Source organism: Periplaneta americana, chromosome 16, assembly GCF_040183065.1.
Source record: "Periplaneta americana isolate PAMFEO1 chromosome 16, P.americana_PAMFEO1_priV1, whole genome shotgun sequence".
Classification (NCBI taxonomy): domain Eukaryota; kingdom Metazoa; phylum Arthropoda; class Insecta; order Blattodea; family Blattidae; genus Periplaneta; species Periplaneta americana.
In genome coordinates this window covers 20,003,526-20,017,871 of record NC_091132.1, presented here as the reverse complement: position 1 = coordinate 20,017,871, position 14,346 = coordinate 20,003,526, and the positions used below count along the sequence as shown (strand labels likewise).

The 14,346-nt window shown below is 33.4% G+C and overlaps 1 protein-coding gene across 2 annotated transcripts in view; it reads left to right on the top strand.

Annotated features, from left to right (window-relative positions):
• Positions 1-10,077: 10,077 nt before the first annotated feature.
• The window catches only part of Papss (PAPS synthetase), a 96,387-nt gene continuing 92,118 nt past the window's right edge, over positions 10,078-14,346 (top strand). The window contains exon 1 of one of the 2 annotated variants that reach the window (XM_069813048.1): positions 10,078-10,692. In XM_069813048.1, coding sequence (XP_069669149.1) covers positions 10,654-10,692 — 39 coding nt within the window. In that variant the 5' untranslated portion in view covers positions 10,078-10,653. The remainder of the gene's footprint in view (positions 10,693-14,346) is intronic. The other variant, XM_069813046.1, reaches the window with a different exon arrangement.

The following is a 14,346-nucleotide window of genomic DNA, read 5'->3' as shown; positions in this document are numbered from 1 at the left end:
CAATAGTTAGTTGCTTTCTTCACCAACTCTAAAGAATAGGTTGTAATCGACTCCCCTCCACAGTTGCTGTAGGTGGTTTCTTTAATTACCAATCGATAGGGCTAGATGTATAAACTCACTTTACCAAAAATTGTCACTTAGTGCTTTTTATTACTCACCAATTCATTTCATAATTCAACTTTGAAATTACTTAAATTAATTGAAAGTATTATTAGTTCTTCGGATTATTAATATAAATTGAATTGTACTTAGTAGAATAAAATATCTTCAGAATCAAATTACGAGATATGCAATAATAATATTATTTGTCAGGATTTATAGTATATCGTAGTATCTGTAGATATCGTTCATTAACTTAGGAGCAATATAATCAATGAACATTATTATGACATTCAATTAAATAACAGAAATCTGCCAAATTAAGTTGTAATCTATATGTAATAATCTTCAGTTCCTTAAAATGTAAGTAATTGAACTATTGCTTACCAATAACATTGGTGACCTTTGCAGTGAAGCTTGTTTATATTTTACTATGGAAAGCAGACCTCTATATTGCATGTATTAAACTAAGGAGAAAATAATACATACATTTAAAGCTAAGATAGTCACATTTCAGGATAACACTATAGTACGGTATTAATCTTCCGTGTTAGGAAGATAAGGTTAGGTATGATCAGTGAATGCGGTAGTTGGGATGTATATGTAGATATTTCTCTTTAACATCTGGGAAATGTCACCTACATAATAAGCTAAGTTAAGTTCTTGTTTTAACTAAATTATATTTTATATCAAGAACATCATTTCAATACGTTGGATAAAGATTGAAGAAGAGTTAATGTGCAATGTGCGTGGTTGGATCGGGAGTTGTGGTAGATTGTGATACATGATGGGTTGCTTTGAGAAATTAAGTTTTTGGTATATAATACAGTTTTCACACTTACGAACTATAGACTGAATAATATAAGACATGCTACAGTACAATGAATAATCATTAAGTATATATATATAATCTATAATTTAAGTGTGGGAGTAATATTAAGTAAATAATATTATATATTATTCGAGGAGAAAGTTACGTGCATGTGTTGCAATTAGTTTTCTCTAATTTATATGCTCTATGCTAAAAGTCTGATTATTACGTTTGTTATTGGTTCATGGAGTATGTAACAGATATGTGTATCGATTGATCTTCAGTTCTGTCTTGTAGCTCGCCCCTTTACTTTTGCAGTACTCTATTCTCTTGAATGAAAAATCATAGTGCAGGTTCAGAATTGAGTGTGCTCGAGGTAGTGTGGAAGACTGATCTTTAAATAATTTAAGTATAATAAATCTCTCTAACACAAACACCAGGTTTATTAATATTTTATTCTTCTGTTATCTCTATATAGTAAAGTCTAACAAACAATGTGGATTTTCTGTGGTTTATTAATATCATATAGTGAAAGCTTTGTTGATCACTTGTCTGAGAATGCAATGCAAGGATCTGATGGTTTTCATTATTACAGTGTTATGGATGAATCTATCAGAGTTAAAGGTTAAAAATATAGTAAGTATTTATTATGGCGTATTGAAACAGTACACATGCTGATAATTTCGTTAGGAAAGTGGTTTTTCCAACAATTAATGCATTCTTGCAGTTGTTGGTTTCCAAGATTTTTGAAATCATGACTTCATGACCTCTTTTGTTTGCGACTTTCTACTATAGTACCCGTACTTAAGGGTATATGTACGTGAACGACAACAAATATTATCAGAAAATGTAGGCTCTTAAATTCCTAAAATTTTATAATAAAATGAAGTCATAATTGGAAAAAAATTACAAGGTACCACAACAAGACTTATTAGAACTTAAATAAATGATGAAATTATAAAAAGGTTACTAATAATATTTTTTCGAACCAGTTTTATCAGAGTATGAAAAAAAACAAACATTATGCAGTTACGTCAATTGGTAACCATAACATTGTTATGGTCTCTTCCGACATCTTTAATATTTTTCCTGCATGTAATAAACACTATTTCTAAACAGTAGACTACTCTCAGACATGTAGAGTTGTTTATTTTAATGCAATTAATTCTTTATTTGTTCTATATAAAATACATTAAAATTTACATAACTTTTGTGATCTAATTTGTGTATTTTCTAATAAATACGCATTATTGTAGTCTACTTTTTGCATAAATTCATCTTAAATCAGTGTACAAAATTTCAGAATTCTATCTCTAATGGTTGTGAGTTATGAAATAATGTGTGAAAATGTTCAAATTTTGGAAGATATAATTTAAAGTAAAAAGTGAATTCTTAACAATATTATTACTAACCTTTTTTATACTTTTATCAGATATTTAAGTTCTATTGAGTCCTGATGTGGTACCTTTTAATTTTTGTCCAATTGTGAGTTCATTTCCTTATAAAATTTTAGAAATTTAGAGCCTGCATTTTCTGATAATATTTGTGGTCGTTCACGTACATATACCCTTAACCCCATTCAAAAAATATACATCCCTATCAACTCGAAAATAACGATAATTTTACCTAAAACCAGTGGATACCTGGTCGACATCACATAACAAAAATAAATTTGATTCATTAAGAACTACATATATTTAACAGATACTGAGTTTGTTTTTACAGACATGCAATTAAACTTGCACAGTTTTAATCATCAGCTTTTGGAGTATTTTCTGGAAGAAACTGAAAACAATTACAATAGTCATAGATGAATACTGAATCTGTTTTTATACAGTTGCGTTCAACTGGATGATATTAAAAAAAAATGTGAAGGAGAAACTCGTTTAAATATGGACATACTGATCGAATGTTAAAACTAGATTTTTTTTCGCAGAGTGTAGATCAGTTTTGAATCGAAAGAATGAAAGAATACCTCAAGCTTGCAAAAGAAACTGTTAATAATCCATTTTGAATCGTGCGTACACTACTTTTAACACTTGAATATAAGTAATTGATTAACTAGTGGACTTACTCATGTTAATTGTGTAAGTCTGTGCGGCTTACAGCTGTTTCGGTGTTTCATCACACCATCCTCAGAGCCTACTAGGTGTGATGAAACATAATTAACACGAGTAAGTCCACTAGTTAATCAATTACTTAGAAACTCTTATATTTTATAACATTCGCCATGTTGTATTTACACAAAGTAAGATTCTCATCTGCGATTGCCATCAAAACAAATGCGAAAAATCTCGAAATTGAAAATGGTAACAACCACAAGGAGTCGCGACCCACACTGCTTGCAGTCATGCATGGAAGTTTCCACACAGCGAGATAAATTCATTCAATTTCATGTACAGTGTGTGATTTATGTTCTTGGATACAGTAGGATTTGGTACAATTTTATCTATGTAACTTTAAGAAAAAACCTAGGATCATTAAATTGCGATATTGTACTGGTCAATCGAAGTCTCAAAACCACTTGAGGATACGACAAGGAATATTTCTGCTTTCTTTGTGTGGAATAGCGCCATTCTGTTGAAACCAGTTGTGAGAAGACTTCAAAGTCACAGCTGTATTGTTATCAAAAAAGTAAAAATAGACTGCTTCAAATACAGGAACATTACACCTCACTGTTACTGGTGGGCTTGCACTCTACCTGCCAGGAGAATTTTCGAAAAAGTTAAATTGAATTCGTGTCATTCCAATATCAAAAGATTTTACTGTGAAAATTTCTTCAAAGATTAATATGAGCGTCATCTGATATGATTAACATTTCCATTTACACTCAAAGCTTCAATCAACACTAGACACTTCATTTTGTTCTTCCAAATTCAGTAATGACTTGGGTTTTTTACGGAGGAAATTGAAGGTTTTTCGTGTGAAACAGTCTTGTAGTTCTGGTGCATTTTAGCAACTTTCATTTCGCCTGGTTGAGTACATTCGAGTTCCTTGCACTACAGCACTAAAATCTTAAAATTCTTTCAGACATGCGAACTGAATATGTCGTCCAACAAACCTGTTCACTCCAGTGTTCATTAAGATCTTTAACACGTTTTAATTATAGAAAAGAAATTTACCATGACTCTGTACTGTGAGAATGTTTGCATTACAAACAGTTTGTGTCTCACTGAGCAGATCTGTATGGTGACTAAACTGCAGATCTGTTTGCAAGTATTTAATTGCACAGACCGTACTTACAGTACTCTTAATATCAATAAGAAAACGTTTAGATTTTAATACCTCACTCTGTATTTCTTAACATTTTTATTTATGTAAACATTTCTGTTTTGATCAGCTGTTCAGAAAAATAACACTGCAGACGTATAACTCATGCTATAAACCACCAACAAAGCTTTTACTATATGACCACAGAACTTGCCTAGTACACTATTTTACAGCATATAACAGAAGAATATTGTTTTCAGTATGCATATGTATTAGTAAAAGATGTATTTTACTATAGAAATTAGAAAATATTTTAGTTTTTTTCTCCGCTATTATACAAGTTCTGCAAAACTCTGAATGCTGTGAATGTGGGCTTTGTATGTGCTCATTGTAACTCTCTGGTATTACACATACAGGAAATATTAATTCCCAAAGTAAATGTATGAATGCTGTAATGAGGTATTCGTTTGTTTGTCAATAATAATTCTTTACAAAATCTATTGTAGGTTAAACATGTAATGTTGAATTTAAAATGCATTTGAAGTTTTGCAGACTTGATAGTCTGAAAGGAATGCGTCAGTGATTCACACAAACTATTGCAGTTATAGTTAAACATGGTGTTTTAATATATTTGCATGAAATATATTCTGCGGTTACAAGAGGCTAGGTGAATGTATATACATAATATTCTGGTCATATTTCATTATAGAATGTAACTTCTTTGCTTTAATTAGTTCATAGTTTGAGACAGTTTATATGTGGATTGTTATATGTTCTCTGTAAGTTTGTTATAAATGTACTTCATTTTGTCACAGCTATTTTATAGGGGTGAAATTTAATTAAAGAGATTTGGTTTCTGTTAAATTGTGTAAAGTACGTTCATGTCAACATCATTTACCCTACTAATTCCTCTCTCTAAGCCTTCAGTCTTCGGTATAATTGATTATCAACTATGCAGTGATTTGAGCATGAATTTGATATACCTACATATCGGTACACACTAGTAGTTAGAAATGTTATTATACAGTAAAGTTCACTCTGTGAGTTAGATTTCCAAACTAGTATAAGATGAAAAATGGTCGCAGAAATTGGAAAGTTTATAGTCCATCTAGAAGAGGTAGTAAAAGTGTGTGTTACAAACGAAGGTGTATAATATTATATATTTTGTAGTTGAAAGTACAGTTTACTTTCAGTTGTTTTGCCAGTCCATATAAACAAGATTGTCCAGTTTTCAAAATAACTGTGAAGCAAATTTTCTATCTTTATATACTCTACATTGTTACATAGAGAAGCATGTTGCTGATGACATTTTTTTTTTTTTTTTGTAGCATGGTGCTGATGACTTTTTTTTTTTTTTTTTACGTTTCGTGGGCCTGCCTAAGATACGGAATTAATATTTGGTGCAATTATTGCTTTATATGAATACAATATTTTCTTTTTATTATTTCTTAACTATAATGAATGGTAAATTCATATTCATTATTAGTTGTATATAAGTTCCTGACATTGTCAAAATCTTAAAGCTACATAAAATATTATACTTAAAAATTAGTAATGCTACATTAAAACTAAACACAATAACGGAAATGAAAGATTACATTGAATAACAGAATGACTGAGAATCATAACTATTTACAATGAACTATACATATATTAGTATTTTATAAGATAACTGAAAATAATAATTCATAGTCCGTTTGCTGCGTCTTATAGTCAATGATAAAATGGATGTAGATTCTAGCGATGGAGTTCTTCATACCCCAGATGATGATGTACAACATGCAGGAACATCATCCCTGAATTTAGTCTTTATTCAAATACTCCTGTAATGAATAATATTTTTCCTGTAAATTTCGAATAACTATCTTTTAAATTTTTCAATTGTAGGTATTTCCTTAATGTATACAGCAATAACACTACGTGACAGTGCTAACAAACTTTTTCATCTGAAGCTTACCTTCCTGAAGATAAATGAAAAGTAAATTCTATAGTCCCGACACTGTTATTTCTGGCGTGACTCCGCCTCTTTGCTTACGTCTTAGAAAGTGAAGGCTCTATAAAGTCTAGGTAGGTAGTATCATTCGCCATTTTTGTTCTTATGTTGCTGAGCTACCATACGAGGAATCTATTTGCCACACCGTAGCTCCTATGATAATAAATCAAATGCACTGTAATTCAGCAAATAATTGAGCGGCAAATAACGCCTTCGTATGCTTTCTGCAAGTTCTGCAAGAGCTAAAATGGCGGGCAATTATATTAAGTATTTATCGAGCCTTAAGAAATCAATCAGCGAATCACAAGATGCACACGTTTAAATGTAGCCGACCTGCAACACGATTGGCTGCCGGAAATTAGAGCAACGGGACTTTAATTATTTTACTTAATCTCACGTCTTTAAATTTACACGTACCAGGATCACTTTTCTTTTTTCTGCATTATACTCCAGTATGTTATTCATATTTCTCCCAGTGACGGCCTGAACATCTGCAAACTTCTAATACATCAGTACAGGCTGTTACAAAAGAAACATTACAGTGCTTCCATTCCTCAAATGAGGTATACAAATTTTTATACATTTAGAAATTTAAAATAAATATTATAGTCCAGACACATAATCTGAAGACATTTATTCGTCAATTTGAGCACAGAAACTTAATCATAAACAAAAGCAAGGAAAATCTTTTGAATTCAATATTTTCTAATGTTAATAGAAAAAAAAAAAAAGATCAGACAAGTTTGGGGGGGGGGGCAGTGTCCCCCCATTCTCCCCCATAACTCCGCCTATGGTCACCACTTTCGTATCCTATTTTGTCTTCGTTTGCAGTTGTAGAAATCATTCCAGAATTCAATATTTTTCCATGATCTGCCCATTTCAGTGTTCATTCATTTATCGGACTAATGATAATTTAATTTGTTACTCCTCAGTTTGCTAGTATGAAAACTTGTAGAAATCTAAACTTAGAAGCCTATTTGTGATGTATTTCATCTCTTCCAGTCTTGAGTACATGCATTTAAGAACTTCCATCCTATTTTCTTCGTGTACCACATTAAGCAGTAATTTCAAAAGGTAAAGGTATTCCCTGTGCATGCCATGAAGGAACCTTGGGAGGACATGGAGGTAGAGCTCCATGCTTTTTAGATCTTAGCACTAGAACGAGTTGTTGTGGTCGGTACCACGCTCTGACTGCCTTTTACCCCCAGTATAGACTCTCTACTCAATTTGACGGAAGGCTGAGTAAACCTTGGGGTCGTTCTGGAAGTTTGGCAATGAGAACATCCCGTCAGCACTTGGGATCGAACTCCGGACCTTTCAGTCCGTAGCCAGTTCCTCTACCAACTTCTCTGCATTCCAGAAACTCATATGAGCTCATTAGTCATCACTTGTGGATTTGGGACAATGAAAACTTGTTGGAAAACTGCTGTGCGTACTTGGAGAGAATACTTTGTGCATGCTATGTTGTCACGTGACGTGAGAGTTGACCTTGTGAACTCAATTCGTTTCACTTTATTTATTGTATTCTATAGATCTTACATCAGCACTAGCTTTAAGCTGTGGAACATCAAAATTTATACAGTATTAGCATTTTTATTTAGTATTTATTTATTTAACCTGGTAGAGATAACGTCATTACGTCAATAGGAGTGATGTCGGTAAAATAGAACTTGTCTCGAGTTGGGGGAGCTGAGTCAGGCAAACTGTGTCTTGTATCGTTGTGTTGTTTAAGGTCGGGTCCTTTACAAAGTGTTCATTCAAGCGGTCAAGTGGGATGGGAATGTCTGCTTGTTCACTAGCCCTTCCAAGTCCAATAACCTTCAAATTTTCCATAATTCGGAAGGGGTTGTGTTGGGTTCTATACAGAAATATACAATACATAGCAAGCAGATTAATTCAGTTTATAAACATAAACAATTCATCAGAAATTTTGCAGAAATTTTGTTAATTCTGTTCTGAACCTTTTCTCTTGGCCCGTCAAAGCTTTAAGACAATTAGACAGTGCATTAAAGACTGTAATACGTGAATGGCGAACAATATATATAGACTAACAGAGGGTAGATGGAGATCTGATTTGTGTCTTGTATTATAATTATGAATGTTTTGATTAGTTTTTTAATAAAACATCATCAGCAGAATTATGTACTCACAATGTAAGGTCAGTATTTCTAAATATTGGAAAATCTATTTACATGGTGACCTGTCATTATTCTTATAGCTTTCTTTTGTAAAACAAAAGTATGTTTAGCTTCAGATGAGTCTACGAAAACGAGAGTTTGAAGCATGGAAATTATTGCCCAGTAGGGGAAAAGGAGTTGTATTGTACAATGAAGTTTCTGGCATCAATAAATGAAAATTAAATAAGAGAGGATGTCAGCATCTGAATGGATAGCAGCGAATGCCATTGTTGCTGCAATCTGAGAATTTCCCAGTCAGTCCCAAGATGGTACCCAGTGCAGACATGGCTACATGGGGACAGAAACCCTTGCTCATGTCTTGGGACAATGTGATTGTTGAGCTGTTGTAAGAAATGTTCATCATATTATTGACTCGAAGATAGCTGCTGCTTTGAAAGGAAAGGGTTGGACTGTGGAAGAACTTCACTGCATTGAGGAAAGAGGATCTGCTAGGTTAGTCGATATTTTAGCTTATTATTATAATGACTCCAGGATAATAGATTCGGCCATTAGTTTTGAGACAGGGCATCAACAAAGGTGAACGAGGAAAAAAGATTCATTTTTATCCTCACAATTTCATATTTTATGAACAAATACAAACTCAACAAAGTGGAAGTTTTGGGTCTTCCTATTGGAGCTCGAGGAATAACTCGCAAGAATGATATGCAGTCCAGATTTTTAAAATTGCTGCATTTTCACAAATATGCAATCCCGAAATGAGAGACCTTCACAATCATTTTCAGCCAAATTCATCGTGGCCTACAGAAAACCCTCCCTTTGTCAGTTGGGAAAGCAATTGGCTATGGACTAGAAGATCCTGGGTTCAATTTCAAGTGGTGACTTTGTAGATACATATAGCCAGTTTATAATTAAAAAAAAAAAATTGTATAAGGAATAGTCATTACTAGGTATAGGACTATGCCTAAAACCATGCTCTAGCTCAGTTGGTAGAGCAACTGACTACAGACTGGAGGGTCCTGGGTTCAATTCAGGGTGATGAGGGGATTTTTCTCTTTGCTAGAAATGGACCCGAGGTTCACTCAATCTCTCATCCAATTGAATATCGGGTCTTTCTCGGGAAGGCGGAGTGTCGAGATTATGAAAGCATGGAGATCTATCTATACCTTCATTACATATCTATTAAGCGCGTTCATGGTGTGTAAAGGATATACCTTTTACCTTTTACAATCACATTATTATTACTCTATATGGGATATGCTCTTGATATCAGAATTCTCGGCATTAGATTCTGTATCCACCATAACAAATAATTTTATTTTTCTAGCTAAAAGGACATCTTAAAGTGCCACCTTTTGAATTCGAAATTTTATGTCAAACTTTCATTTCTTGGCACATACTTACAAAAGGCTTTTAAGGAACCCGCAGGCTCATTGCCGCCCTCACATAAGCCCGCCATTGGTCCCTATCCTGTGCAAGATTAATCCAGCTTCTATCATCATATCCCATCTCCCTCAAATCCATTTTAATATTGTCCTCCTATCTACGTCTCGGCCTCCCCAAAGGTCTTTTCCCCTCTGGCCTCCCAACTAACACTCTATAAGCGTTTCTGGATTCGCCCATAACTTAAGAATATATAATATTATGTTTAGTTAGTAGTATTCTGTCCTCCTTTTCAATCTCTCTTGAATTGTATAATATTCTTCATTTCGTTAAGTAACATCCCTGATCACTTATATTATGATCTAGGATTCTAGGGTAATATAAATTTCCTCCAAATATTGTACGAAGGTTGGCAATTCCTGTTCGATCCTAACCCTACAAATCCATACGTTCTTGTTTACAGTTAGAACGTCGACCTTGTATATTGCAGAAATGTGATTCTTAACCTTAGATTTTGAATATAATAATATATATTTAAATTATACCAAGGCAACATATTATTTTACGTAGCTAATAGTTGTTGGTTGAAAACAATAACCGCGCAAGCGTATAACAGAAGGTTAATTAAAAGCAAGATAGCACGTGTGCTTGTACGTAATCGAATACATCATGCATTTGTACTTGACACCGTTCGTATCGTGCTGTGACATAGGGAGCAAAGTACATTGAGCTACGCGGCGTTACCGGCTTGTTGGTCAGCAAAACCTCACATCATCTACAAGAAACTATAGCCATATTTTTTTAAAGTAGAAAAGTAGATAACATCCGAAGGAGTACAAAAAGGGAGTGACTGAAGAATTGTGTCAAATTAGGTCACCAGTACAAACTCTAACCGGCTTAGGAAGAATTGAAAGTGACAGGTTATTTATATCGAATAACATTTTAATATATCCTTATTGTAGCTGACTATAGCTTACATTCGCCGTAAAAGAGCTTTGAAGTAAGTGACCACATCATTCATCATGCCTGGCGACCAAGAGATTATTAAGAAACAAAAAACGGTAAGCATATAAATTGACATGTAATTCATAGCTTTAGATTGTTTAGAAACTTACTGAAGGTATAGGTTGACCTTCAGCTTTCTAATTTTTTGTATGTTAAATTTATCTGCTATACTGTTAGTCATAATCTATTCAAAAGCTATGTGCCATATGTTTGAATAAAGTTTACTATCAAATATCAATAAGTTCTTATATTTGGTATAGGCTAAGCTTAGCCCCATTTGTTATTGTAAATTCAGTCTAATATGAGTAATATGAAAACTCGAATGTTGTTTGTGATTGGCATATTTTTTAATTTATACGTATAGGTAAATGTTGTGGACTGTTAGAATTGTGAAAAAAAAGGGAGTAATGTTTTGCTCACAAGTAGAGATGAGACTGTAAATTTGTTTGTATTTTGAAATTTTAATTTTCACTGTAAGTGAATAAACGCAGTAGAAATTGTATGACATTTAGCTGTTGAAAGAAGACTTTTTAAACTTCAACTCCTTCGTAGGTACCCATTATTTGTTATACTTTCATGACTACACAGCTGGAGGTGACCAAGTTTTCTCAGGGCCTCTTTAAGGGAGGTCATTTTCTCACCATTCATAACGCTCATACTTTAAATAAAATATATGTACTGTAGCTGAAGACACTTGTGAAGTAAGTGAATTTGTGTGTTATGTTTGAAGTTATAGCGTTTTAATTGACAATTGTTTGTTGTATGCAAAGTAGTCCTTTGTAGAAAGAAGTTGGTTAAAGATTTAAGTTCATGGAATGTACTTTTCTCTGCCTTTTCATTTCTCAGTTGCTAAAACAATGTCGTACAAACTTTGGGCTGTGGAATTTAAATTGTCATAAGCTTACTGTAAGTAGCTATTTATGAAGAAAATATTTCCTAAAACTTTCAACTCATTTTAGCTCAGCAACGAATATAGGCCTATAACTTACCATATGTAATTAGTTAAGGTTATGTTAGTTTATATAAAGTAATTCGAATTTCACAAGTTATTTTTATGATAGGCTATTTTGATTTCCCTTACAAGATGCAAATATTGGTTGGTATCATTGAATGTAACGAGCTTGGTGAAAGTTGCCCGACAGTAAGTGAACTTTTCATGCTTTCTGTTCTTAAGATTTATTTTAAGGAGTTATCATTGCTAAACTTCCAGAACAAACCCGAGGTTCACTCAGCCTCCTATAAAATTCAGTACCGTGTCTTTCCCAGGTGTGAAAGGTGGTCAGAGCGTGTTGCCGACCACACCACGTCATTCTATTACCGAGGTCTAGAAAGCATGGGGCTCTACCTCCATGCCTCCCAAGTGCCTTCATGGCATGTAAAGGGGATACCTTTACCTTTTTATAATGTAGCCTAGTGGATGTATTCAGTAAATCACCAGACTATGAAAACATATGAACCTTTTATGTGAATATAAAAAAATTGATATTTTTTACTCCTTGTAAAATAGCTACCAGAAATTAATTGTAGAAGTTACAAGTTTTAATAATGGAAAAAACCATTTTAAACAGGAAATGTACCGTAAGTACATTTTTTTTTTTCCTTTATGGAGAAGGGACCCGAAGGCTTGCACCTCAGCCTGAGGCTTACTGTGCTTACCACTTCTGTTCTGTGAATGATACTTGTAGCCGAACAGCTGTGCTCTTGTGCAAGTACAGCACACTGCACTGTGAACTTAACCTGAGCAATGGTATGGATGATGATGATGATGATATAAATTAATGATGGCGAAATGAGTCCATGTCCAACGCCGAAAGTTACCCAGCAATTCTGCTTCACTTGAGGAAAAACCCCGGAAAAAAACCCCAACTAGGTAACTTGTACCAATCAGGAGAACCCGGGCCCATTCATTTCACTGTCAGACGTGCTAACCATTACTCAACAGCAGTGGACGAAAGATAGGCCTACATAATGAATTGCTTGTCTTGGCATGTAAATGTGTTAGTCAAAAATAGGCTAGGCCTATATATTTTTATATTTTTTCACGCTTTTTTTCCATTTCATTTATTATATTCCATAGATCTTACATTAGCAATGAAGCTTTAAGATGTGGAACAAGTCAAAATTTCACGAAATTACAATTAAAATTCTTACAGTATTTTACAATTTTTACAATTTTACAATTTTTTACAACTTTCTGCAATTTTTTACAATAATTTGGCGAGATGTAGTGAGATGAGGTGAGGCCCGAGGATTCGCCAAAAGATTACCTGGTTGGGGAAAACCTCTGAAAAAACCCAACCAGGTAATCAGATCAAAGGGGGTGAAATGAAGTGAGACCGAGGACTCGTCATAGACCATCCGGCATCAGTCCCACGGCTGGGGAAAACCTTTGAGACCAAACGGGGGATCCAACCCAACCCCGAGCGCAGCTCCTGATCAACAGGCCAGCGAGTCTGCTGACTGAGCTACATCGATGACTCTACTAAAAATATACAGTACATAGCCAATCAGATTATTAAATTTACAACACTAACGATTATTCATCAGTTGAGCTATAAAATATAATACGTAACAAGTTAATTAAATTTAAGGCATAAGCAATTCAATCAGAAATTAATAATACATATCATGCAAATTACTTTAAATTACAAACATAAACAATTCATCAATAGAGCTATACAGATTACTATTCAATTTAAAGCATATACAATTCATCAGCCATACTATACAAACATATACAATACAAAGTAAACAGATTAATTCAATTTACAAGCATACTTTCGTTAAACTATACAAATTTGTACAATTCATATCAAGTAGATTAATTCAATTTATAATCATAAACAATTCATCACTTGAGCTATACAGACTACATAATTACTACATTATTTGTACATAACACCAACAATGTTTTACTCGTTCAGCGAAATACCTAGGTAGAAAGTTTTGTAAATGACAATTGTTTTGATTAGCCAAAGATAACGACCTCATCAGATTAAACTTAGGTGACCGTTCAGATATGTGATACCAGGCCTATATTGCTGATGGAATGTGTAATTTATTTTTTTCATTATCAAAATATTGCATTTTTCCATTATTTTGATGCAGTTTTATGCTATTCAACGAACTGCAGTGGACATTTCTATGTTTGTTTCGGTATTTCTTGAGTAAAATAAGATACTGAATGTGAAAAGAGGCATGTTGTACAGTAAACGTGTTTTCAGGTGTATCGGTACCTCGAGTTTCTGTTGTGTTAGGAGAAGTGTGACCTAAGAACTGGATCAAGTATGATCCATATAATATGTCAACACTCAGAAGAGTCGTTATGTTATTTATATATCCACGCAATAAGAAGTTATAATTCTTCAATTTTTATTGAATAGTATTTACAATTTAAATTTTATGTTCATGGTTGTTCTTTTTTTACCTAGAACTACATTTAGGGTTGCCAACTCTAGAGGACGGAAATTCAGGACACAGTAAAAGAAATAAAAAAGCACATAAACTTATAATGAATTTCAATGTAAATACACTTGTATTTTGATGCTCAATTAATCAATTAGAATTGTCTTCGTGTTATTATTTGGTTGTAGTGGTGTAGCCCTATATTAAAGAACATGCGATAAGTTTGTACACATTGAAAAGCACAGGGGTTGATAAGTATACATGTGTCTACACTCACTACATTAACATTGTTTGGAAGAATACTT